Raw genomic sequence first — 24,112 nt, 5'->3', positions numbered from 1 at the left:
AGGAGAGACAAAACAAGAGTTAGTATTAGCCATGAGCTGTACATGGCACATAAAGCATGTCAGCATGAGCAGCCAGTTTAGTTAGTTAGGGTGGAAGAAACCAATCCAGTGGTACTTATACCACAGCTATTACAAAACTCCACAAGGGTGGCACTTCAACAGCAGCATTTGCAAAAGCAACATAGCAAAGAGCCAAATAACGCAATGCTCAGTGACTAAAAATATAAAATATGTTTTTTTTTTAACTGCATACCTTTTTGAGTGTTTGCAAGCTTTTGCAGGCATACAGCTCTCTGTGGCAATTTAGAATCAAACTATCGAGTGTTGAGTGCTCTTATCTGAGAATCAGGGTTATCAGAGAGTGCGGTGTTGGGCATTAGTAAAAGCTGGGATCACACAGGCCTTTCACAGTACCAGCACTGTTGGTAAAAAAAAAACTGTGTTACAAACAAATCCCTGTAGAGAGATGAGGAGGCACTTACGTGATTTAATGTTGGCATCCCTGTAGGTGCCGTTTAGAATGGCCAGCTCCATCAACTGCATCTTCTTCAGACTGTCCTCTCCTTCAGCCTGGCAAAAACACAAAGGAGTGGCAATTAAATTAGAGGTATATACACACACACAAAAAAAACACCTTCCTTACATGCATTTTACATGGGAATTCAGTGGTAATTCAGTGGAAGCATGACCCAGAATGATCTAGCATCTTCAATTCATTCGGATGAGATGCTAGATCATTATCCAAGAAATTATCAGGACACTCGAGAATGACATTTCACAATCAGTTATTTGTAGCTTAGAGCTCTGGCACATTTTGACGTGGATGTTTTATAAAACTCTGTGGCATGGTGAGTGTGCTCGAGCATCAGCTGCAGACCGAGAGGAGGCGGGATGAACCGGCAGGTAACGCATGATGTTTCTCACCTGTGTGTGATCACGGTAAGATTACTTACGTGTGCTCTGTCTGTCCTTTCAAGTGAGAACGCCATGAACCAGCGAGACAGGGACAGTGCTGATAGAGATTGCACATAAAACACACACACACACATGCCCTGCTCATGAGCTTGAAATGTGTTGGTGAACATGAGCGAGGAGAAAGCCCAGGAAATTTAGGACTGCGGTTTATTTAGCTGTTGAGTTGTTGAAAGCACGCAGGAAAGTGCTAGTCCAAAAAATAAAACGTGCCCCGAAGCTCTGTCGAAGTCCACCTGCCTCCCGAGTCCTTCTTCACACACGCACACCCCAGGTTCTACAAACTCATTAATACAATTCACACAACTCATTAATACAGCTAAATAACAACAGGACAAACAATCTACAGTCAACAAAGTAGAATAATAGGAGAAATGTCTGTAAATGGGAGCAATTCAGAAATGCATCACTAATGAATGAATCCCCAGAGTGTGATAACATAAAGGATACAAGATGGAATGATAATGCTAAACCCAACATTAACAGTAAAGGTATACCAACATCCCAGGTTTTGAGTGGGAATACAGTAAACCACACACACACACACACACACACACACACATACACTTCTGAGTGATTTAATGATGAATCAACAGGCAATTATCAATCTTTTAAACTATTTTACTTGGAATGAAGTGGAATAAATACCAATTAAAATCTAATTAGAGCAAAATATCTGATATTTATATATATATCTAATCTGTGTGGCTGGAACAGTGGCAGAAAAACAACAAACTTCTGTTTCCTTATTCTTTCTACATCCCACATCACAGCTCTGTTTGATGTCGCTCAGGCCCGCTACAGCAATTAACTCGCCAAGTGTAATGCATTCCGACTTCAATCCGTCTTCATCTTTTATTTGTTTGAGTCCTCTCCAGATGAAACGGAGAAGGAGAGATGTATTTCGTGGCCTGTCAGCACGCCGCTGCGGAGATCTTCCAAGGTCCCAGAACACTCCCCTGCTCAGGCTATGTCTAAATATCAATACTTTATTAAGTCAAGAGGCTTGTGATGAATCGTGGGGGGAGAGAGAGAGCTGTTATAAATCACTCTCTGTCTTTATGTAATCAGCCTAATGGGCACTGTCCTTGAGAGGCCTCCAGGGCCTGCTGGCTGCTTTGCTCAGTGTTACAGAGGGCCACTTACACACTCGGCTTTATGAGTTCTAGGAAAGTAGCAGGAAAGTTTGGGAACTTCGCTGACGGTGACCTACACAGAGGTAAGGATTTAAGGCTTTAGATACTAAATTATAAGTAACAAAATTGCTGATATATGAATTATCATAATAAATGCGCTGGACCATTTTTGCACCATAATTTATACATATCCTGCCATGCAAAAAAGATAATAAATGAAGAAAAGCAGCTTTTTGATATGGTACCTGTCCAGAGCCAGTATGATGATGCAGTATCCGCTATGAGCCAGTGAGAGGAGCTGTGCTGTCATTATAGCATTGTGTCAAAGCCTGGCAATACAGTGCTTATAAACACACTGAATACACACAAGCTGCCTTTCTCTTTCTCTTGCTCATACACACACACACACACACACATACACCCACACATGCACACATGCACACACACACACACACACACACTTCTGAGAGATTTAATGCAACTTCTGAGTGATTTAATGAATCATTAGGCAATTAATAATCTTTTAAACTATTCTACTTGGAATAGAGTGGAACAAATCCCAATTCAAATCTAATTAAAGCAAATATCTTATATTTACACATATCTTATCTGTGTGGCTGGAACAGTGGCGGAACACGCATGCACACAGACGTGCAAGTGACTTTCTGACACTTTCTCGCTAAATGTCTTTTATTCACACACAACTTGAACCTGAGCTCCCAACCAAATCCAGCACAGACGTTAGAGAGAGCTGTGGAGTAAATCCTCTAATTCACACTGTAATTTATTCCTCTTTCCATCCACTTTTTACTCTTCCTCCACACTGGTGCTCAGCTCTTATGGCTCTCTCTCTCTCTGCTCACCTCTTTACAGCAGAAAGTGAGTCAGTTGTCAGTTTGGCACACACCTTAGTAATCTATTACAGACCTGCTGACTCGCACTCATGCACCCACTGTTCTCTCTATCTGTCTGCTGCACCCTATAGTTCTCTTTTCCCTCTGCCTTTTCACTCCTCCATCCACATCCTGTCTCCTTCAACCTCGCTCTCTCACTCACTTTTTCTGTGACAAAGTTGCCCAGCCCAGGGCCTTCCTGCATGCACAGCACAATCGTGCCAGACAAAGCTGCACAAAGCCTAAGTGATTATGCCAGTGTATGTGTGCGTGTGTGTGCGGGTGTGTGTGTGTGTGCGCGCGTGTATATATGTGTGTGTGTGTGTGTGTGTGGGGCTCCTGACGCTTGTAGCAAACATCAATATGGTTGATCTCAGTTTAATATAAAGAATGCTCCAGCATGCCAAAGCTGCTAAATCTTATTCTCGGTTTTCCACCAGGCGCCGTGGGGTTCAGCCGCTTGTCTTTTCTTGTGTGGAGCGCTGAAGTATTTTCAAAAGCACAATACAAATCTCAGGCTGTGCAGAAACTTTGTCAGAAGGCTCCCAGCAACTAGACAACACAAAACGGCTGCCCAAAAACTATTTGTCAGACGGCTCACAGCAACTAGCTAAAAGAAAAAAGCGATGTAACAGCAACCTAACAAGCTTGGGTTTTCCTGAAAACTCGCTGGCAAAATGAAGTGATCATATACCGAGCATCACAATCGATATTATCTCAACCATCATGCTATTATTAAAATAGTATGGTATTATGATATTATAGTATAATGAATGTGCCCTGATCTATGAGATAGTAGACGCGTGAAAGAATAGACATAACATTCTGAATTCTAGGGTACACACAGATCATGCTAGCTGCAAGTGGATATTTATTTTCAATAAATATTAGTTTCATCTAACGAAGACACATACATTTGTCAGCCTGAGCACACATAAAGTAGCTGACGACCTTCAAATAATGAATTAAAAATCCAGAGATTTATTAGTGTAATCATACAGCCACTAAGCATTGGTCTAAGTAGAGTGCGAGGGGGAAAATAGGGAAACTGGAGCACTTATAGTGGGGCTACAGCGTAGTTCAGCTGCAGTGGAATGCTTTTAATGTCTGTCTGCATAAAGAGGAATCACTCTGGAGCTATTCAGGCTGGGACCATAATGACCTTTGGAGTACAATGCCTGCCTGCCTAACTCTCCATCACCAGCTGTCAGGCTGACTCTGACTCCTTCTCTTCTTTCTTTGTGTGTGTGTGTGTCTCTCTCTCTCTCTACTCATTCAACCACTTTCTCTACAGGTTGTACACCCACTTAAAGGGGCATTCTGGGATTAAACTATTATTTACGTTATTTGCAAAGTAATGTACAATTCTGGTTCTTTAATATTATCTCAGCCTCAGCCTTTTGTCAGAATTCATATTTGTATCATTGTCATATTTACAGTAACAGTGTTCTGTAACTACTCAGAATACATTCTGCAAAATATCTCATATATTTATTGACATAACTGCAAAGACCCAATCATTAGGTAAGTAATGGCCTAGTTCTTCTTCTGTACACACTGGATCAAAGAACGTATAAAGTAAATCAAACAAACCGAGGTAGTTAATGTACTGTAACAATAGTTTTTATAATAGTAATGACATTTTTAATCAGACATTTCCCGTACTAGCAGTAGCTTTCTATATTTTTAATATAACCTTAAGAAGGCAATTAGGCTTGTGCGATGCTGATTTTTCCCTTCTTGTGATTAACCATATACAAAAAATCATGATAAATGGTTTTCATCTTCCAGAACTGATAGTAAACTCCCCAAACAAACAAGCAAACAAAAACCCCAGGAAAATAAACATTTCCACAGGTTGAAGTTTAAGGAGGTTTAAAATGTAGTTTTTGACCATTTTCAGCTGAAAGTTTTCAGTGGCATGCCTAATAAATACAGTTAAATCATGTTAACTGTATACTTGTCAACTGCTAAGTGGAATGTACATTGATATATTTTATTTCTTATTAATGAACTGAAAATATTCTCCATTTACTTTGACAGAAAGTGAAGGTGAATGAGATGGGGGTGGGGATTTGTTTTCCAGGCGGCGTCAGTTAATATCGAAGAGTTCAAAACACCTGTACAAATCATAGATTCATATCTTGTTTGGCTCATCTCTCATTTTTGGGGAGGAAATGACTTCTCTTTTGGTGTATACATATATAGTATACATATATATACTGTATATATATACATTTAAGAATCCCTTTGCCAAAGTAGAATATGTTGAAATCATTCTTATGGCTGGATCGGGAAGCTGTCACAAGGTTGTGATGGACTTCGCAACAGGAAACATGGCAAGCACATCACACACGACACTCTTGCCTAACTTATTAACAAATTCAAAAAGATTGGAATTGTTTGCGGACCAACTGAGAAGGGGACGTCCCCGAACATCCACTGACAAAGGCACAACCGATGTGCTGCTGGCGTGCATGGTGCCCTATGTACGGAGACTTTTGGGACACCCTGTAGTGTCAAGGTTGGCAGGTCTGGAAATACACTATAATCAGAGTAAACTTCTCTAGATACTCTGGCAGTTTAATATCATGTAGAGTAAATTTAACTGTTATATAGCGTAAGCCTAGACTAGCAAATCCTAAAACAGTTCTTTAAGGTTTTATTTCCACCTCCAGGGTGCATCATCAGTAGGAGCTTCTCCAGTATTTAAACTGAGAAATCACACTCTAGTTGCTACTACATCACTGTTGTAAGAGTGTGGTAGGCATGTTTATAAAAGACGTATTGGTTTGATTAGTATGGCCCTTTAGGTTTTGTGCTTGTATTAAACTGTTACCTTTAAGCTGTGTGCTTGGAGTTCTGAGATTGAGGACTTAGGGCTCTTTTCTTGTAATAATTCATTTTTGCATTCTTGTTACTTATTTTTGTTATTTTTGCATCTCTCTCTCTCTCTCTCTCTCTCTCTTGCTCCCTCTCTCTCTCTCTGGGGTTAAGATGAACCCAGGACAATAAAAATCAAGCCTTAACTTAGAACTTAGAAAATACAAAATGGGTTAAAACATGATCAGATTTGGAACATCTCTCAGCTTGATCCTATTAGATGTGTGATCTTGTTAGTAGTATGCAATAATTTTTCAAGGTCAGTGATGCAGGTTGCCCATCAGACAAAGATTGGAGGAGACTGAAATAAAGAGAGACACTGTGATTGGCTGAGTCAGAATCATCAGGACAGGGGCTCGGGTGAATGGAAACCTAATGCCAGAGCTTCAAGAGTGTCTCTCACTTCCAGTGCACACAGCTGCTATTATTGAATGTACGTGGACACACACACACAAACACACACACACACACACACAACCATATAGTCACCTCATCCCATCTCCAGCCCTTCCTGTCTCTACACAGTGCTTTTTCCTTGTGTAACCCTGAGCTTTAACTGCTATCCCCTGATCTCCTCCGCCTGGAGCTCTTAGAGAAACTATCGTGACGTTTAGCGCCAGTGGCATTCTGACAGGTGGAAAGGAGAAATGCAGAGTAAGTTTCCACTGTGGCTGCACAAACCCAACTCAGGTGACCCATCCTACTGAAACACTGAAAAAAAGTCAGATTTCCAGTTTCTCTCCCTCTCTTACCTTTTTCTCAGACACAAAGACACAGAGAAAGACAGAGAGAGAGAGAGAGAGAGAGAGAGAGGAGTGTGTGTGTAAAAATGCTGTTTGTTATGCTGTGGGAAGAATTTTGCTCCTCCTACAGCATAACAAACAGGATTTTTACACAGGGGAAGTGGGTCCACTTGTCCCCTTTAAACAGAAGGGTCACTGCAAGTCAATACAAAGTTACTCTGACTGATCTCCTTTATCCAATGATGAAACATTTCTATCCTGATAGGAGCGGTCACATGGTTCACAATGTCCCCTTCCCCAGGGAATGAGGGCTCACTGAATCATATGGCATTCGCAGTCACCAGCCCTGCTGAACAACTACGCTAGATTGTGGAGTGACATGTTATACGGCTCACTCCTGTACCATCATCAATACACAAACTGAGGGAATATTTTGTTTAAAAGTAACTGAGTTTATCCCTTGTTCCTTGTTGACAGTTCCAGAGACTTGAGTTTCCTTTAATTTCTCACCCATCTGTATACACACACACACACATATGTCCATCATTGGTTACATTCAGTTTCTACGCTTTTGAGAACAACTGCATCCTTGATGTTAATCAGACTTGCAGCACAACTCATAATAGGGCAGTTTAACTTGCTAACTGAAGAGAAGCAAATACTCTGTCTGATGTTTAAAATCCCTGGTGCGTAAACGTAGAGAAGAAAGTGTGAGTAATCTGATGTCTAGAAAATGCCCAGAGATAATGAGGCAACTCTAATATATGTCTGATTTAAATTGCCCATTACCACTGAAGTATGGAGTTAATTTAGTGCCAACAGTATTAAACAAAATTGCAAGAACTGCAAGCAAAAATATTAAGTATCCAACTCTAAAAAGATGTTGCAAATAAACACTCCCTCTCTTTACTAGTCTTTCTCCCTTTTTTAACTATATCTTTTTCCCCTTTTCTTCAGGGTGAGTGGGTCTTGGAAAAAATCGTAAATCATATATATATTGGTCGACAGGAATTTTGTTCTCTGACACCTGCTCAAGCAAATGCCATTTCACACAACACACGCTATATGGCCAAAAGTATGGGACACCTGACCATCACTCCCATATGTGGGTCTTCTCCAAACTGTTGCCACAATGTTGGAAGCACACAATTACATAGAATGTCTCTGTATGCTGTAGCATTACAATTTTACCTTTACTGGAAGAGGCCCAAACCTGTTCCAGCATGACAGTGCCCCTGTGCACAAACCGAGCTCCATGAAGACAAGGTTTGAGTGCTGGAGTGAAAGAACTCGAGTGTCCTGCACAGAGCCCTGACCTCAACCCCACTGAACACCTTTACTAGATGACAATCAGCATTCTGGATGCAGTAGAACGCCGAATGTGCCCCAGGCCAACACGTCTGACATCAGTGCCCGATCTCATTAATGCTCTTGTGGCTGAATGGGCAAATTCCCACAGCCAGGTTCCAAAATCTAGTGCAAAGCCTTCCCTGAAGAATGAAGGTTATTATAACAGCGAAGGAGGACTAAATATATAATTTCTGCAGGAAAATTGCAGGTAGTAGTTATAATACAAAAGCACAGTTAATATAAATATGATTAAATTCGACGTTAAAATTAGCTACTGTCTGTGTTATGATTAGCCACCAATACTCATGGTCATACGAGTGTCTTGAGCCTATCCACTGGGTTGCAGTTAAAGCAAAATATTTAATAACAACTAATAGGGCCAGCACCATGTATAGCCCAGTCACTAATGCTAGAACTAACAGACACTAACCTACAGCATGGGGCAGTTCAGTAGCTAGTTACTAAACCCACTATGATTACATCTAGTATTATTAAATCTGTAAACTATTCTTTAGAGGAGCAAAGTTATTTAACAGCAAATTAAAAACCATGTGATGGTTTGGTTCTCTGATTTCCTCACACCTGCCAAAAACATGCAGGTAAGCGGACTGGCTATGCTAAGTCCTGGACTGGCTATGCTAAGTCCTGGACTGGCTCAGGAACCACAATGATCCTGACTAGAATAAAGCACTTACTGAAGATGAATGAATGAATGAATGTTACGTTAACAGCACTGTAATGTAATTGCACTGGTAGCTGTTTACAGAGAATATGCTGCTGTCATCCCACAAACAGTAGACTGGTCATGAAACATATACTAATATTAATATAGTTCACATTTTGTAACGGTGAATATAAATCAACTAAAAAATGGTGTTTCGTTTCATGTTTGTGAGCATGTCCACCTGTGGAAAATATGCCAAAAGGAAAGGAAGAATTCAAGAATAATGCAAGTGTTAGTTATTTTGTTAATTTATGGTGTATTGATGCTGAAGTACGTGCTTAACAATTTCCTTTAATATCAGTTAAAGGAAACTTAAGGAAAATATAAAGTGTTACTGAAAAGCTTAAATGTTTTACAGTAGTAAAGAGAACAAGAGAGAAATAGAATGCTTAAGAGAGATAGGAGACAATGTTTAGTTATTATTATGTGAAACATCAAATTATGATGCAAAATGAACTCCACAGAACCATCCGAGGTTTATTTATTACTCAGCTGGAGGAGTGTGCATTGTCTGTCTGAACAATACAAGACGGCTGAAAGCATAAACCTTTCTAAAGCTTGAAGTGCATGGACAAGAACATGCCTATACTTTGTTCATCACACACACACACACACACACACACACACATAAAATTAGACCAGCAAACAGGGAAACAGACTTTCCTGCCTGTGTGGAACATGACTCAATCCTCAGGGTCACTATAGCACAGGATAGGAAAGAGAGAAAAAAAAGCAAGAGAAGAAATGGGAAGAACTGAGAGTGTGCTTAACTGATTAGCTAATTAGTGTGGGTCTGTGTCTGAGATGCCCACTGGCAGGCCACTGAGGAAGAAACTCCAAGGGCTTGGCCTTTAATACTAAGTACATTCGTGCTAATTGGCTCTGAGAGAAGAAAAGGTGGATGTGTCCCTCTGGGTGTGTATCAGGAATTCTGCCTAGGATAGATGGTCTGAGGATCTTTCCACAGTGACAGGCAATATGATTGACAGAAACGCAGAGACGCCACCCTATCCTGATTTGATGGATTCACTTTATTCACCACAGAGACCTCCTTCTGAAAAGATATTTCATTGACAGTGGCCTAAATGTGAGAAAAACGTACAAAAAGTCTCTCCTGCTAATAGCTTTAATTGTGATCTGGTCCCGCTCATACATAAAAATTACACATGTAGATTGTGATTCTTGTAGTCATATCCTCTAAATTACATAATATGCAAACTAATACTCACTCGATATATTTTATATTGCTTCATTTACTTCCATGCTGCTGCAATATTAAGATAAAGTGATTTTATAGTCATGACTGTTTCAAGAAAAAATAGCACAATTCTCATCTTAATACTGTCTATGTTTGCTGCTTCATCTATCTTTTCACTCATGTAAAATGATGTGCTAAAGATCCAGGGTCATCCCTCTTGGAAATTGCTTAAAAGAGCCATTGATGCCAATTCAGATCCTTTTACAATTTACAGTTGTTGTGCACGCTAGACCTGCACAGGAATACACTGTGCTCGGTCTGAAAATTTAGCATAAAGAACAAGAAACTAAGCAGACTAAAACATACACAAAAATGACTAAAAATACACAAACATATATTTGTAATGTCAATGCAATTTAAAGAAGTGACTAGTTTTCACTAGAAGTGATCTCCTGACTGAAATTAAAGAAGCATAAATAAAAGGGGGAGGAAGATTCATACATCAAACTGACTTTGAACTGAGAAAAATACTAGAGGGAGAGAGAGAGAGAGAGAGAGAGAGAGAGAGATTCATTCAAAGCTAGCTAACTGCTCACATGACTGACAGCCAGGAAAACTAACTTTATCGTTCAGGAACTGATACACTCACTCACACACACAGACACACAGACACACACACAGGTTCAAATTAAAACATTATCTCTCCCTTTCCTCCATTTTATAATTCGCACTCTTAGAAATGGTCCAGATGGTCCAGTCCTCTCTCTATATAATAACATGCCTTGCCATCCCTCACTCCTCATAAAGGGCAGCCTCAGATGCAAAAAAATATGCACAAGAGAAGTGCTGTGACAAAGCCACAAAGTCAAAAACATTACAAAGAAATAAAAAACAGGAAAAGAAAAGAAAGAAAGGAGTGGAAAAACAGCTCTTTGACATCACACAGATGGAATCCTCTCATCTTTCCAGCAGGACCAGAAGCCAAAAGCTGTCACACACACACACACACACACACACACACACACACACGCACACACACACTCAAGAAACAGATTTGAGTCAATTAGGCCTGCAAAAATGCATGGCATCTTATAGAATATTCCACCCAAATTCAAAATCTCTGTGAGAGACAAAGCCTGTCCCAGTCTGAATGAAAAGCATTGTTAAGTGCCTGTGATATAAATGGATAATGATCTGAGAGAAGGATGTGAAAATGCTGAGAAATTGCTGTCTTTCATGAAAAGAGCTGGGGACAAATTTCTTTAAAATGAAGGACCTCTGTTCTACATCATTGCTTTCTGCTGTTACATGATGTGACAGCTCTCAGAGATATCTCTAAATGTAACGATCCAAAAAAAAAAGAAAAAGAAAAAAAAATCCTTTGGATTCTAACGTTTAGACAACGGAGTCCTGGAGCAAGTGACTTGGGCAAAAGAAATCTTTCATGTGTCTTCACTTCATATGCTTTCGCCCTGACTGCTCGAGAGAGCCAGATCTGTGATTTTAACAGAAGTGTCTGTATCATCTATCTATTACACAGATAGACCCATTGTAGAAAATAGACCCATTGCAGTTGTCAGTGCTTTTATTTGGATCTAAGGGAACCCTACACCAAAGGTAGTAACTCACCATTCACTTTTATACAGTCGGGCCCATAAGTACTTGGACAGTGACGCAGCTTGTGCAATTTTGCATCTGTACACCACCGCAATGGATTACAAAATTACAAAAAATTGTGTCACTGTCCAAATACTTATGGACCTGAAAGTATATGCAATAAAGACTAAAATCTCACAGTCCGTTTAGACAAAATATAAATAGCTCCTTATGTGTTCAGCATTGGAGAATAGCCTGAGAATTTCAAAACCCTATGAACCCTATGAATGACAGCATACTGTTGACTGCTCAGAAGAAAAAGCTGTTCAGCATTTGGCAGAGTCGAGTTGTGTATTAGAGGCTCAGAAGAGATGTTTCACAAAGTGATGCATGCTGACAAAGTGGACATGTTGCGAACAGGTGCCTCTATTTCAACTGGTGACATTTTGTTTGTGTGGCGCCTGGGGCAGCCTTGTGTTCCAGAGCACGTCTACATAACTGTGGAACTGAATCCATTTCGAAGCCTACAGCTTCTCTTCACTTGCACTAGGATTAAAGTGTTATTCAGCAGACACAGGTCAGAGAAGTATGAGGGTGTATGAATGTGAATCATTGAGTGAGCATTATGTGGTCCTTGTTACCAGGGCAAAGCAAGTTCGGAAAAGTGGCCTTGGCCGGAGGATTAAAGCCCCTCTGTCTCATGCTCATATGAACTTATACTTGAGAGATGGGGTAAGAGCCTCTTAACAGGTCTCCAAGGCAATGCATTCTCTAAGGTTGCATTAAAGAATGCTTTTATTTCCCAGGGAAACTGTAATTTACTTACTTTGGTTGCAAAGCACAACATGTTACTCAATAAAGTAGACATATGAAACAGAAAGAAAAGTGTATGCATTGGCATAGATAGAGATAGGCTGTAATAAGGTAAAGTAGAGGAGAAAGAGGAGAAAGAGAAACAGGGACAGAGGGAGACAGAGTAAGCCAGGGAAGGGGAGGGAGCCCCACTGGGAGCATTATATCTAGCCCTACAGGAGCTGAAAGCTCGGCTCAGGATTTCCACACTCCACTTGTAAACAAAAGGCCTTTTGATGCTCCCTCAGCCTCAAAGACCTGGATGACTACTCAATCATGTGACCAGAGAGAAGAAGTGCCTGCTGTTCACACATCTACCAAAGACATACACCAAGTCATGGACACTGACTTGGGCATATTGTCCCACTGGTGTTGAGACAGAAGGTGAAATAGTTATAGTGTTCACAGCCGTGGAACATAAAAATGTAAACCACTTTACAGCCTTTTGTTCATTTGAGTGCAAAAGTTTGCATCCTTCATGGGTGAAAAAGGCAAATTACAATTTTACATAAAATATTACAATTTATCGTAGCAAATATGAAAAGATAACAATTCCAGAATTTAAAAAAGAAATAAGACAACAATCCAAAACATACAGAAAAATCAAGCAGATTTTTTTTTGCAGATGTGTGATGACCTTTGAGTTGGACTAAAGAAGTCAGTTATAACCCATATATCTAAAATGATATACAAAAAATGGCCAGTCACTCTGGCAATCTGAGTTAGAACAGATGCCAGAGGAAGAACTGAAATTTTTTAAATGATAACATTTAGTTTATTGATTAACTAATATCGTAAATACAATATATTGAATAATTTTCTTACTTGTGAGAAAGAAGGAAAATCTGTGCAATGTAACACACCACAAATCTTGTTGCTATAAACCAATTTGTATTCTTCATATTGTCCTAAGTTCCTAATGCACACACACACACACACACACACACACAGCCCCATTTCCAGTCAGAGAAGCAGGGGCTATGTTGAAAGAGAGGCTCCCTGCCTGGGCAGCTGGGCTGAGCACTCAGAGAAGCAGCAAGCGGCACAAAAACATGTCATGCAAGAGGGAGCCTATTGTGCTGCACAGAGAACAGATGGGAACTCCCACAAACCACTGGGCCCTTTATTTCTCCATTCAGCTGCACTCATAAACGCACACCTTGTCACAAACAGCAATGGTGGCTCCTCTCGCCCACCACAGGGACTCTTCTCATTTTACATCCACTTGTGCTCTATCATAGAGATGCGAGCTTTTGTGTGTTCATTCTTGCATTTGTGAGAGCATGCTTGGAACGTGCTTGAGACGGGAATCCCCAAGCTGAAGTCCAGAACCCTCCACCCAGATACACAGCTAGTTACTTGCATCCTCTAGGCAGAAGGAGATTTGTTAGGCTCACGCACGGCTCTGAATCCAAAACAGTGGGGAAAACGAGAGAGCCAGAGAAGGTGAACATGGTTCAGTGTGTATTTCAGAGAGAGAGTGTGTGTGTGTGGTAAGAGTGTAAGGCAGTGAGACAGTGATATCCTGGAATCAGGCCTAAAACTGATGCAATGACTAGACTGAGAACAGAGTAACATCCGCTGGTTCCCTCGAGGTCACAAGCACTGACGTACAATTGCTGAGCACGAGCTCTGTTAACTGAAGCGGGAAGAGCTGTGTGATTGACATGCTGTGATCGGCTCTTAGGGATAATCCACAGCTCCTCAGTGTTTTCCCAGTGTCCTCGGTTCTCTGACAGCTGATGGCCCATGTGTTTGCACCGCATATTTGTGAATAGCTCCTGCAACCTCCTCAAACCTCCATTTTAAATTCCACTTTATCTCCAGCAATGACAATTAAAGCTGTCTCTATCTGTCCTGACTATGGCTGGGAGCCACAGTAGGAAGGCTGATGGACAGAACTTTAATTAAAGTAGCCCCTTCAGCGATGAGCATTTAGAGCTGGCTTGGTCTGGAGTAACATCGGTGAGAGATTTACTTTCTCTGGCTGGTTAGAAAACAGACCAGCAGCTTATATTCTCAATAAGAACATAAATTTTTTTTCCCTGAAGATTGTTTCTCTAGGAAGTTAGTGTAATTTCATGCTGAAGTTGTGCACCTCAGTCCATTTCTGTATAGTTCTGAGCACAGATGCCAAGAAAAGGAATACAACGGTATTTAGTACTTACAGAGCAAGAAAAAAGTGTCTGTCAAACATCAAAAAGACATATGTGCGAAAAGCAATAGTACACTGGCCTCCCAACTTCAAAGTATGTCTATGGCTCTGAAGGTGACACAAGCTGAACCTGGCTGACACATTTAACTGTAACTTTGTGTGTAAGATTAGTGTCATGTGCAGTAAGTGCATGAGTGTGCTTGCATGAACTGCTGCTTCTGTCAGCACAATCAGATGTGATTGTCTGCAATAAGGCATTTTGTATTTTTGTCACAAAGCCACTGATGATAATTGCTTTTGACTGTGTTACCAGCATCCGGTTGACCACTGTGCTCCTGTCAGCACCAAGCCTACTGCAGAAACATGATTTCTGATTACAGGTGTAATGACGATGATGATAATGATGATGATGATGATGATGATGACAATGACAGTTGGATTGGATGACGTAAGCTATCACTCCGTGTGGACAGGTAGACCACATACTTCTGTCTAAAGCTGCCTTTTTTGCCAGCCCATGTGTGGTACACTGAAACATTGTTTTCTAATGACCCGGCAGCTAAGTACTGGCACAACAGGACCGCTGCTAATGTGTGTCATTAAAGACAGCACATTTCGCACAACGGCTGTCGTCATTGGGTTGCCTCATTTGCCTGTCTGGGAGCACAGCTCAGAGATCCAGTACCATGGAACTCCTTCAATCTGTATGTAAATTTCAGTGGGGATTATGGCATGCACTTGATGAGCTGGAGCAGAACACTAGCAGCTCTTAATGCAAACGGAGAAAAAAACAGAGTCTTTTTATCTCCTTCTCTGAGACGAGTCTCTGGAAGCCAAGAGCGAAGTCACTGTTTCCCATACATACTTTGAAGGCACCCGATATAAACGAAGGACCACCCAAGTACATTTTGTCCCAGTTTAAAAAAAAAAAATTAGCATTGTGATCATGAAGGGTTCAGGGGTGAGGACATTGAAAGGGAGTGGGAAAGAGACATTGATCGGTAGAGAGAAGAGTAGAACAGAGCAGCAGTAACCTAACAGAAAGAAAGAAGGAGAGTGAAGAACGTGGTGGACCTGGTAAAGCTTCTCCTTCACTGGTAATTATCTAGAGAGCCATCCAGCCAGTCAGAACTAAAAGTTAAATGTTAAAAAGTTAAATAATATATAAAGTTGAGCTTGATCTTTTACTGCCACACAGTGAGGCAGATTTCACTGCACCACAGTCATCAAACACTGCCTGGATACAGCACAGCTCTTCATTAAATAGTATGCGACACAGCAGACTTGAAGGTGGACACGTACTGCCAGTCTTTGTGCACAGCATTACTTGGGTCTGAGAAAGCCACCTGTAATAAAATTAAAAGTAAAGTAACATATGTTCACCATAGCCAGGTTAGGTACCACATAAGGTATCATTCATTCATTCAATCATCTTCAGTAATTGCTTTAACTCAACACAGATAGTTACCCAAGCTCAGGATCAAACTGGGGACGCTGTATGGCCAAAAGTATCTAGACACCTGACCATCACAAGCATATGTGGACCTTTCCCAAACTGTTGCCACAAATTTTGAAGCACACATTTGTCTAGAATGTAGCATTAAGAATTCACGGTGGCATTAAGAAAGAATGAAATATGTTCAACAAGCACACATGGGTGTGATTTGTCAGGTGTCCACATACTTTAGACCATATAGTGTAGCTGTGAGGTGGCACTGCTACCCGTTGTGCCACCGTGTTACACACGGTATCTAATAAGTCTACTATGTCTAGTTTAGATAGCAAATACACTATCATTTAAATCCATCTTAATAGTTAAATAACTTGAGTTATATTTATTGAAAACTCCATCATTATTAGTGTTGTATTCTACTCGTGTTTTAGTGAAGAATCACCGTCAGTTACTGGAGTATGTTCACAGGCAAGATGTCACATAAATGGATAGTTATCTTTCTGCTCATATCAAGTCACATATATTGCTGGAGTACTTGAGTGATTAGTGCTTTGACATTTTTAGAGCAACAAAAAGAAATCAGATTAACTAAGGAAGAAGATTTTTGGAAAACATAATTAATATATTAAATACTATTTAAAACAATGAATCAATATTTAGTTGAAAAGTCAATGCTATTGCCCTCACACTTGATTCAAAGGCATAGGGAAGTTTGTGGAAGTGGGTTCTGTAGTCATGATGGCTACCGTGGGGTTTCTTTAACCTTATCTCTTCAAACTGCTGCTATGTCCCGGTGGGAGGAGACTGATCAGTGTTGCTGGATATAAGACCAGAGATATCATGATAATGATACAGGTGTAGCACTGATACTGCTCTGAACTTCAACAAAACTCCATTCACAGAGGTGGCTCTCAGTTAAATGATACCAAAAAAAAGTCACCATGACACCTGTGTTGTTTGGTCTGGTTACTTCAGGGAATAGCTCTAAATGATGCATCGATTGTAGTATGGCTGGCTAGAAATCTTCTGTAAGATGCAAAAGTGATGTAGGAACACGAGTTCAGTTCTCAGTTCCTCCGGGTGAACTTTTTATTTGACACACACAAAAATGTGTCACACAAAATCTCACTGGAAACTCATGTAAATGAATGTAGGCCTACATACGAATAGTGCTAATACACACAGTTTGTGGGCAGCCAGGTGCTACAGTGATAGGCACTGGAGTCTTGTGTTCTTCATTAATGCCTTGTAGCTAATGAAATCAACATAGCGGGCCTCTGGTCATGCCCTAGCTGTTAGCAGACATCCCATAGCTTTGAATTCATCAGTGGCAGCTCCAATGTAATCCAATAACCATGACCTACATGAAGCTACTAGCACATCACTGGACCTCAGCCTTACGTATCACGTGACCTAGCCGAGTCCTGCTGAGTAAAATAAGTCATACATATCTGGTATTTCAGACACCTCAGTTCCATTTAAATAATGATGCATAAATAAATGCATTGTGCAATGTCCATAACACCCACACACTACACATACAGGGGTATAGTGACTCAATCCAGAATGGATTCAAATGAAACTCCTGACTCTGTGGTCACTGGAATGAGAACTTCCTTCTGATGTTCTTATTAGCACCAATGAAAATGTTTAAAAGGCCACGTCTAAAGAATGTTAGTGATCTAAACCAATTACTCAATTGCAGCAGCAGTGAGGAGCACTTCCACTTTCTCAAGCATGATGAGGGTAAATTTCATTTCCTACTTGTCAAGTGACATGACAGCGAATGGAAACAAAAAGAGGAACTGCGGAGTTGCTAAAAGAATAGCACCAAACACACACAGGCATCCATTAAACACACAATTTGACCAGTAAAACAAAACTGTCAGTAGCAAGGATAAAGCTGACACTTGGGATGATCAGCTACTCTGTTACAGTGTACAGTGGAATGCCAAGTAGTGCAATCATTGATAATTGGTTTTAAAGGGCACACACTTTGTCTGGTGATGTGACGATGCCATTCTGAATGAAATGAATAGTCTAATAACCACCCAAAGACCTGGAGAAGCTGCAAAATAAACTCATCGGTCAGGGCAGGAGACACAAGAAACTCTCACATACACTAAGATACACACAATCTGATACATAACACACAGACATTTATACTCAGTACTTTAAATATAACTCCTGTGCAATCATGCCAAATACCATTTTTACTTACACTAAAATTCTCTATTAACAAAACAAAGTTCATATCACATACCAGCCAAAATGAACTTTTGTCTTATGACACTCTGTCATGCTGATATTTTAATTTCAGTAGTAAAAATAATTATCCTGTGCAACATTTTGGAGCAAAAATAAAAGTCACAAGCTGCAGCAGGAAGTGACGTGAGAGCTACTTACCGCAGGCACCAGCAACTTGTTGACTTCCTCTACGGCTCGTTTGAGCTTGATCTCAGCACGGTTCTGAGCATCTTCTACTGTGATTAGGACGTGCAGGTCTTCATTCAGGTGTTCCCAGTTGGGCTTGCCGCGGTTCTGCTCCTCCTGGAATGAAACACGGGAGATTAATGTGTAGCCTTATGCAAGCATGGTGCAACTGATACACCGTTTATTAATCACCAGAAGCTAAATAAGAATAAATAAAATGAACAAGGATAAAACAATATTCTTCAGCTTTGTGACTGAAGTAGAGTGAATTTTAATTTATACATGAAAGCCGTGATCAGAGAGCAGGGAGTGTTTGCTGTTTGAACTTTAGCATCCTGCATTCTAGTTTGCTGCTAGATCTCACTGCTCAAGACCTGGAGGGGACCAAAACAATGTACATTGTTTTCACTTCTCCAGCTGAGAACAGAACCAGCAAGAATGCAACAGGAAAGGACATGGAAATAAACATAAAATGAAACAGAAAGCGGTACCATGACTTTGATCTGGTTCCTGCACCAAGGACAAGATGTTTTACACATGCTATGGTGTAATGTGCTGATATACAAAGGAAGCATCACAAGGCACAAACAGAAGCTCATAACACGGAGCGGCAGGAGCTTCCACAGCTACCAGAGTAAACAAACAAAACACTCACTGCCTTCCTGCATACAATATTCCCAATCAGGCCTATAACACTTAATGATCCTCAGTTATGGTCTAAATGCAATACAATCAGAGAAATTGTAATTCACCAGCTGTAGATCTGGCCACGCTGGAGTCTTTAATAGATAGGAAACAGCACTGCAGTGAAAAAAGGGAAGGAGTTCCGTTCCTCCCGTGCCAGTCTTTTGTTTGCCAGCGCCCTGCATTGTTCTCTGCTTGCGTTTCTTTTCATATATAATTTTCCCAGATGAAAAAAAACAAGATTTGATTTATGCAATAATCAGACATGCAAACAGTGCTCATTTTTCTCCTCATGCCAGCAAAATGGGAAATTGATGGCAATCCACGCCGCCGTCTGTGCTGCAGCATTTTGCCTGCTGATTTTCATTAGGGCTCCATTGTTGGCCCTGTTCGCGTGATGCGATGAGGGAAAATATTGCAGCATTAGCATCGTCAGACGCGCTCAGTATGATTTATCATCTGACACTGAGGCAGCACGCTCATATTAGGTCACTTCCTTTTTTCTCGCCGTTCATCAGTCCGTTTTCCGCTCGGCTGATTTACTCGGCTTTCCTTGGTTTTGACAAGCACTAAAAATTGATCCTCTGTGCCTGACTGTCACAGCTCAGCCGCCCATCTATAGCCACCCAGTCAATAACTCACGGAGAAAAAGCTCAGCAAAGACAGCCAGGAGTGTGTGTGAGTGCCAATTTCAAAGGGGTTAATGATAGGTCTGTTGGGCTGTCTTGCTGAGAGTCTGTTTGTGTGTCTGTTGTGAATGTGTATCTTTGAACACTTGTTTTTCTCATGGATCACTCAGATTTTCTCACATCGCACTTTCTCAGGCCCTGCAGGACACCCAGTGACAGGCTCGTAGTCAAGGTGACGCTGCCGTAACGGTCTGCAGAGGAAACATGTCCAGCTGTGCAGCTGTCCACTAGCCTTTTGTTTACATGTCCACTACTTCTCTCTGCCTACAACCCCCATCCCTTCCCCAACACCTTCGTCTCTAACTGGCCATCCAGTAGCCGTATACAGTGGCATAATCAATGTCTATAAATCCACTGGCCATCTCCTTTGTAATCCTCACAGAGGCAATAATGTCATCCTGAGGCATCACCCTACTGCTGAAGCCTCAACTAATATCACAGCTGCCTAGGGAGGAAGGGGAGAGGGCTACCTGACTAAGCACACACACACACACACACACACACGCAGGGAAAACTGGGGCAAGGAAAAGAAGAATATAAGATGTAGAGTGAAAGAGGGTTAACCTTGAGTGCAATGGCGCTGATATATAACCAGTCATGGGATGATTGCAGGTGTTAAGAAACACTGTGTAGTATGTAAAAGTGCATTTACAGTATAGTGTAAATGTGCCTTTGGTTTGTGACAGAAACTGTAACCGAGAGTGTATACTGTATGTACCACTTTTAAATACTATAGCAGGTAGTGGATTGCAGGTGGAGGGGCGAGAGAAGAAGGAGCGAGGGCTACGCTCTGAGATTCTGACAACACTGTGGTTGTGTGAAAGCCTCAACACATCAAAGCTCCTTGTTAGGGGATTTAGAGAACAGAAAAAACAGAGTTATGTTCTTTGTTACTCCTAATCGCAGCATCCTAGTATTCTGTTTGCACTAAATATCACTGCCACTCATACATACATTTACATGGATGTGGACACACACACACACACACACACAAATTCCTTTAATTCAGTGTCCTCAAATCTGTTCTTTATTCCATTTCTTGCTGGGTGACTAATAAAGACGGACAGAACAAAATGACACTGTTGAATAATGTATTCCTATTATGCATGCTGTCTGTTTGGCCTCATTCATATTGAGCTGAGACAACACCTGATTTAAGTCTCAGGTGTCCTTGTTGTAAAGGTATAGAATTTTTGAGGACATGTTTGGCAACGGTAATTAAGATGGGTTTAAAATGCTGTGGTATAAGACTCTTTAAAATTTACATCACCAGACAATGAGCCTGTGGCTAACTTCTTGTTAGCATAGTCACGTTGTGCCTCAAATACTAATTTAAGTTCGCCGAGGTTCTTATAAACAGCTGCAATGTGTCCACTGTGAGGGGTGGAGGTTGTTCTAAATAAAAATAAATATTCTGCCAATGTGTAGTGAACACACACACATACACACACACACACACACACACAGTGCGTCTGCTTGGTGGCTGTACTATGACTACACAGTACTAAAGTGATTTTGACAGCCTTAATAACAATAATTGGTGGCACGCCAAAGTGTCGAGCTCAGCCTTTTACATAAACTGAGCCACCAGAAAACAAGATCTCACACGTCAGCTGCACACTCTTAGAAAAAGAAGTTAAATCTAGAACCCTTAAGGTAGGAGTTCCCAAAATGACCCCAAATGGACATTATGGATCTTCTGTGACTATAAGCCTTGACCACTGTACATTTGTTAAAATTCCAGGTTAAAAAATTTAGGACTTTTTTGAACATTTTATTATGTCACTAACATATCTCAGACTTTAGCCAGTGGGAATGGTGAACTTACATTTCATGGCACACCTTTTCAAAAAGTCTGGAGGTGTGTTTGAAAGGGCGCGTCTCTTTCCGCTTTCATGTCCAGCTTCGAACGACACATAAGGCGTGAAAAAAACACCACGGGGCGTGTTGTTATAGGAAAATAATCCACACTGGAGTGGTGTGATACGGTCTGATGAGAAGCAGAGGGGAATGGTTTATACTTGACACGTGACTTTACGTGTGTGCGCAGAATCAGCATCAACATGAGTGGCATTGTTCACACACTTGTCTGGGTATCTTATGTACAGTCCATCTGGAGGATTAAATGTGACATTTACTAGTCAGCACGTCAGATGCAAAACATTCCTGTCTGCCAGGTTTCCAAGTCAAACTGTAAAATATTTAGCGAATTCATACACAACAACATTAATCATATTGATGAGCTGTTGTCATTGGCTGCATTTCAGATCAAAAAAATCTGACCTTACATTCAAAATATTTACCAATCTAGAAGATCCAGAAGACTGGTACAAAAAGACAGACCTTTCAACAGGTTTGAAGGCAGCATGAGAGGTTTTAAAAATTCAAACACTAACTGTAATAGGAAAACATATTAATGTTACTACTCACTAAGTAAGCTAGAATAGTACAAATAGTACATAAAGTATGCGATCTGAGACACAATGCTAGTTTGTTTAGTGGAGATAGATGGATGGGGAAATTTGACAGTTGTAATTGCTAATTTCCTATGCTAGTATTGCATGCCAGGATAGTTTGTATTATAAGGATCTATCTTGCATTAATTCTTGCATTAATTAATTAAACAATCCAGATAGAACCTTATAAAGTCACAAATTACACAAAGGTTATCAGACAAAAAATAATATACTGATTTGTAATATGTAATATATGAAATCTTGTCATCTACAACTTCTTTGCAACAATTACTGTGTTTCATGACAAAATATAGTTACAACTATTTTTTAAAAAAGCCATTGACTGAAAATAATAATTAAAATATAATGATGCATTGATCTGATGTGATTTGATTATATTAAGAACTTCATTGAGCCTGACTGTCTTATTTACTAACTACATACATTTATAGGGAAACATCTGACTGTGGAATCTGTTATCATAATCAATAATCAATCGTGATTAGAGGGTTACGTAAATATTGTGACAGGCCTATTTTTTTATTGGGTTTTACTACGTATAATCTGTCCAAGATTCGCAAAGTCTGCCTTAATCACTCATTTTTTTCGTTTGGGCATCTCCATTACACTTCCAAAAGAGATTTAGAAAGACGATGAGAGTCTATTTTGTTCAATTTTAGGATGCAGCGTGAGATGTCTTTAAAATGAGAGCGAGATAGATGTGCAGGCTGTGGAAAGCCTTGCCTTGGGTGTTAGCAGAAAATGATCCTGCTGCCAGATGCCATCTCTGCTCACATTAAAGTTGTGCTTTAGGCAAGCGTAAGACATAAGAAACTCAATTGCATTTAGATAGCATCAATAAGTGCTACTATTGTCTGGTTATGTACAACCGATGAGGCTACGTTGTATTTTTGAAGAACAGGCTGATAAAATATGGTTGAAAATGATTAAGAAAAAAACTTAATATGCTTTCAGAAGTATAACTTGGAAGTTATTAAGTATGTTTAAAGAAACATATGAACACATTATAATACTGACTAAGGCAAACATTTAAGCATCTGAAGCCTAATAATGTCCAACAGACCCTGAAAAGATTCCCAGCTCCTTCTATATGTTATAGTTCTGTTATTTTCTTGGGCTGCCAGCAAGACACTCAGTGAAGACACACTCAGTGAAGACACACACACACACACACACATACATGTCAGGTAGCATTTGTATCACTTAAGCCATGTGCACACTGGTTCATGTGCATGTGTGTGCATATAAGTGGAAAAAAGAGTGAGAGCAAGCCATGAAAAATGACACAGAAAACCAGCACACTTGCCCAAATGGAGAGTAATCTAATCAAACACGTAGATGTAAGGAATAAGCTAAAACTGAGGCAGAAAGGAAAGATGAAATGAAGGTCGAAGAAGATCTACACAGAGGTTACTTACTATTTGAATAAGAACTGTAGTTACCATGTACCTAAACAAGCACACTCAAGCATGCATGTGAATGTTTACACTTTGCAGACGAGAGGTTCAAATGACCCCATCTATGTCAAATGCCCTAGCAGTGCTAGCTGTGAGGGGCAAGACTGAGCACACACAAACTCACACACGCATGCATGGACACACGGACGCATAAAAACACACGGAATGGACATGCACACAAAGCTGAGATTCGATACACCGACGACCAGCTGTGCTCCAACAGGACGCAGAACCGATCCAGATGTGGGAACGGAGTGTGAGATGACAACGGCACTTTTCACAGAGCACTTGTTTTATTTTTCTGCCTGCTCCCACTCAGCATCATGCAACATGACCTTTGATAGCTATCTCTGCAAGAGTCACTTGTCTAAATACAAGACCAGCCCTGCTCATGCACCATTTTCTCACATCATCTTA

The 24,112-nt window shown here is 40.5% G+C and overlaps 1 protein-coding gene across 6 annotated transcripts in view; it reads right to left on the bottom strand.

Moving 5' to 3' along the window:
- The window catches only part of LOC113538739 (KH domain-containing RNA-binding protein QKI), a 67,330-nt gene that overhangs the window by 8,598 nt on the left and 34,620 nt on the right, over positions 1-24,112 (bottom strand). For all 6 annotated transcript variants that reach the window (XM_034302654.2, XM_026934084.3, XM_026934075.3 and 3 more), the window contains exons 4-5: positions 18,362-18,505; positions 483-570 (exon numbers count right to left, since the gene is read on the bottom strand). In XM_034302654.2, coding sequence (XP_034158545.1) covers positions 483-570; positions 18,362-18,505 — 232 coding nt within the window. The remainder of the gene's footprint in view (positions 1-482; positions 571-18,361; positions 18,506-24,112) is intronic.

The sequence above is a fragment of the Pangasianodon hypophthalmus genome, chromosome 3 (assembly GCF_027358585.1).
Source record: "Pangasianodon hypophthalmus isolate fPanHyp1 chromosome 3, fPanHyp1.pri, whole genome shotgun sequence".
Taxonomy (NCBI): domain Eukaryota; kingdom Metazoa; phylum Chordata; class Actinopteri; order Siluriformes; family Pangasiidae; genus Pangasianodon; species Pangasianodon hypophthalmus.
This window is presented reverse-complemented; position numbering and strand designations above follow the sequence as displayed.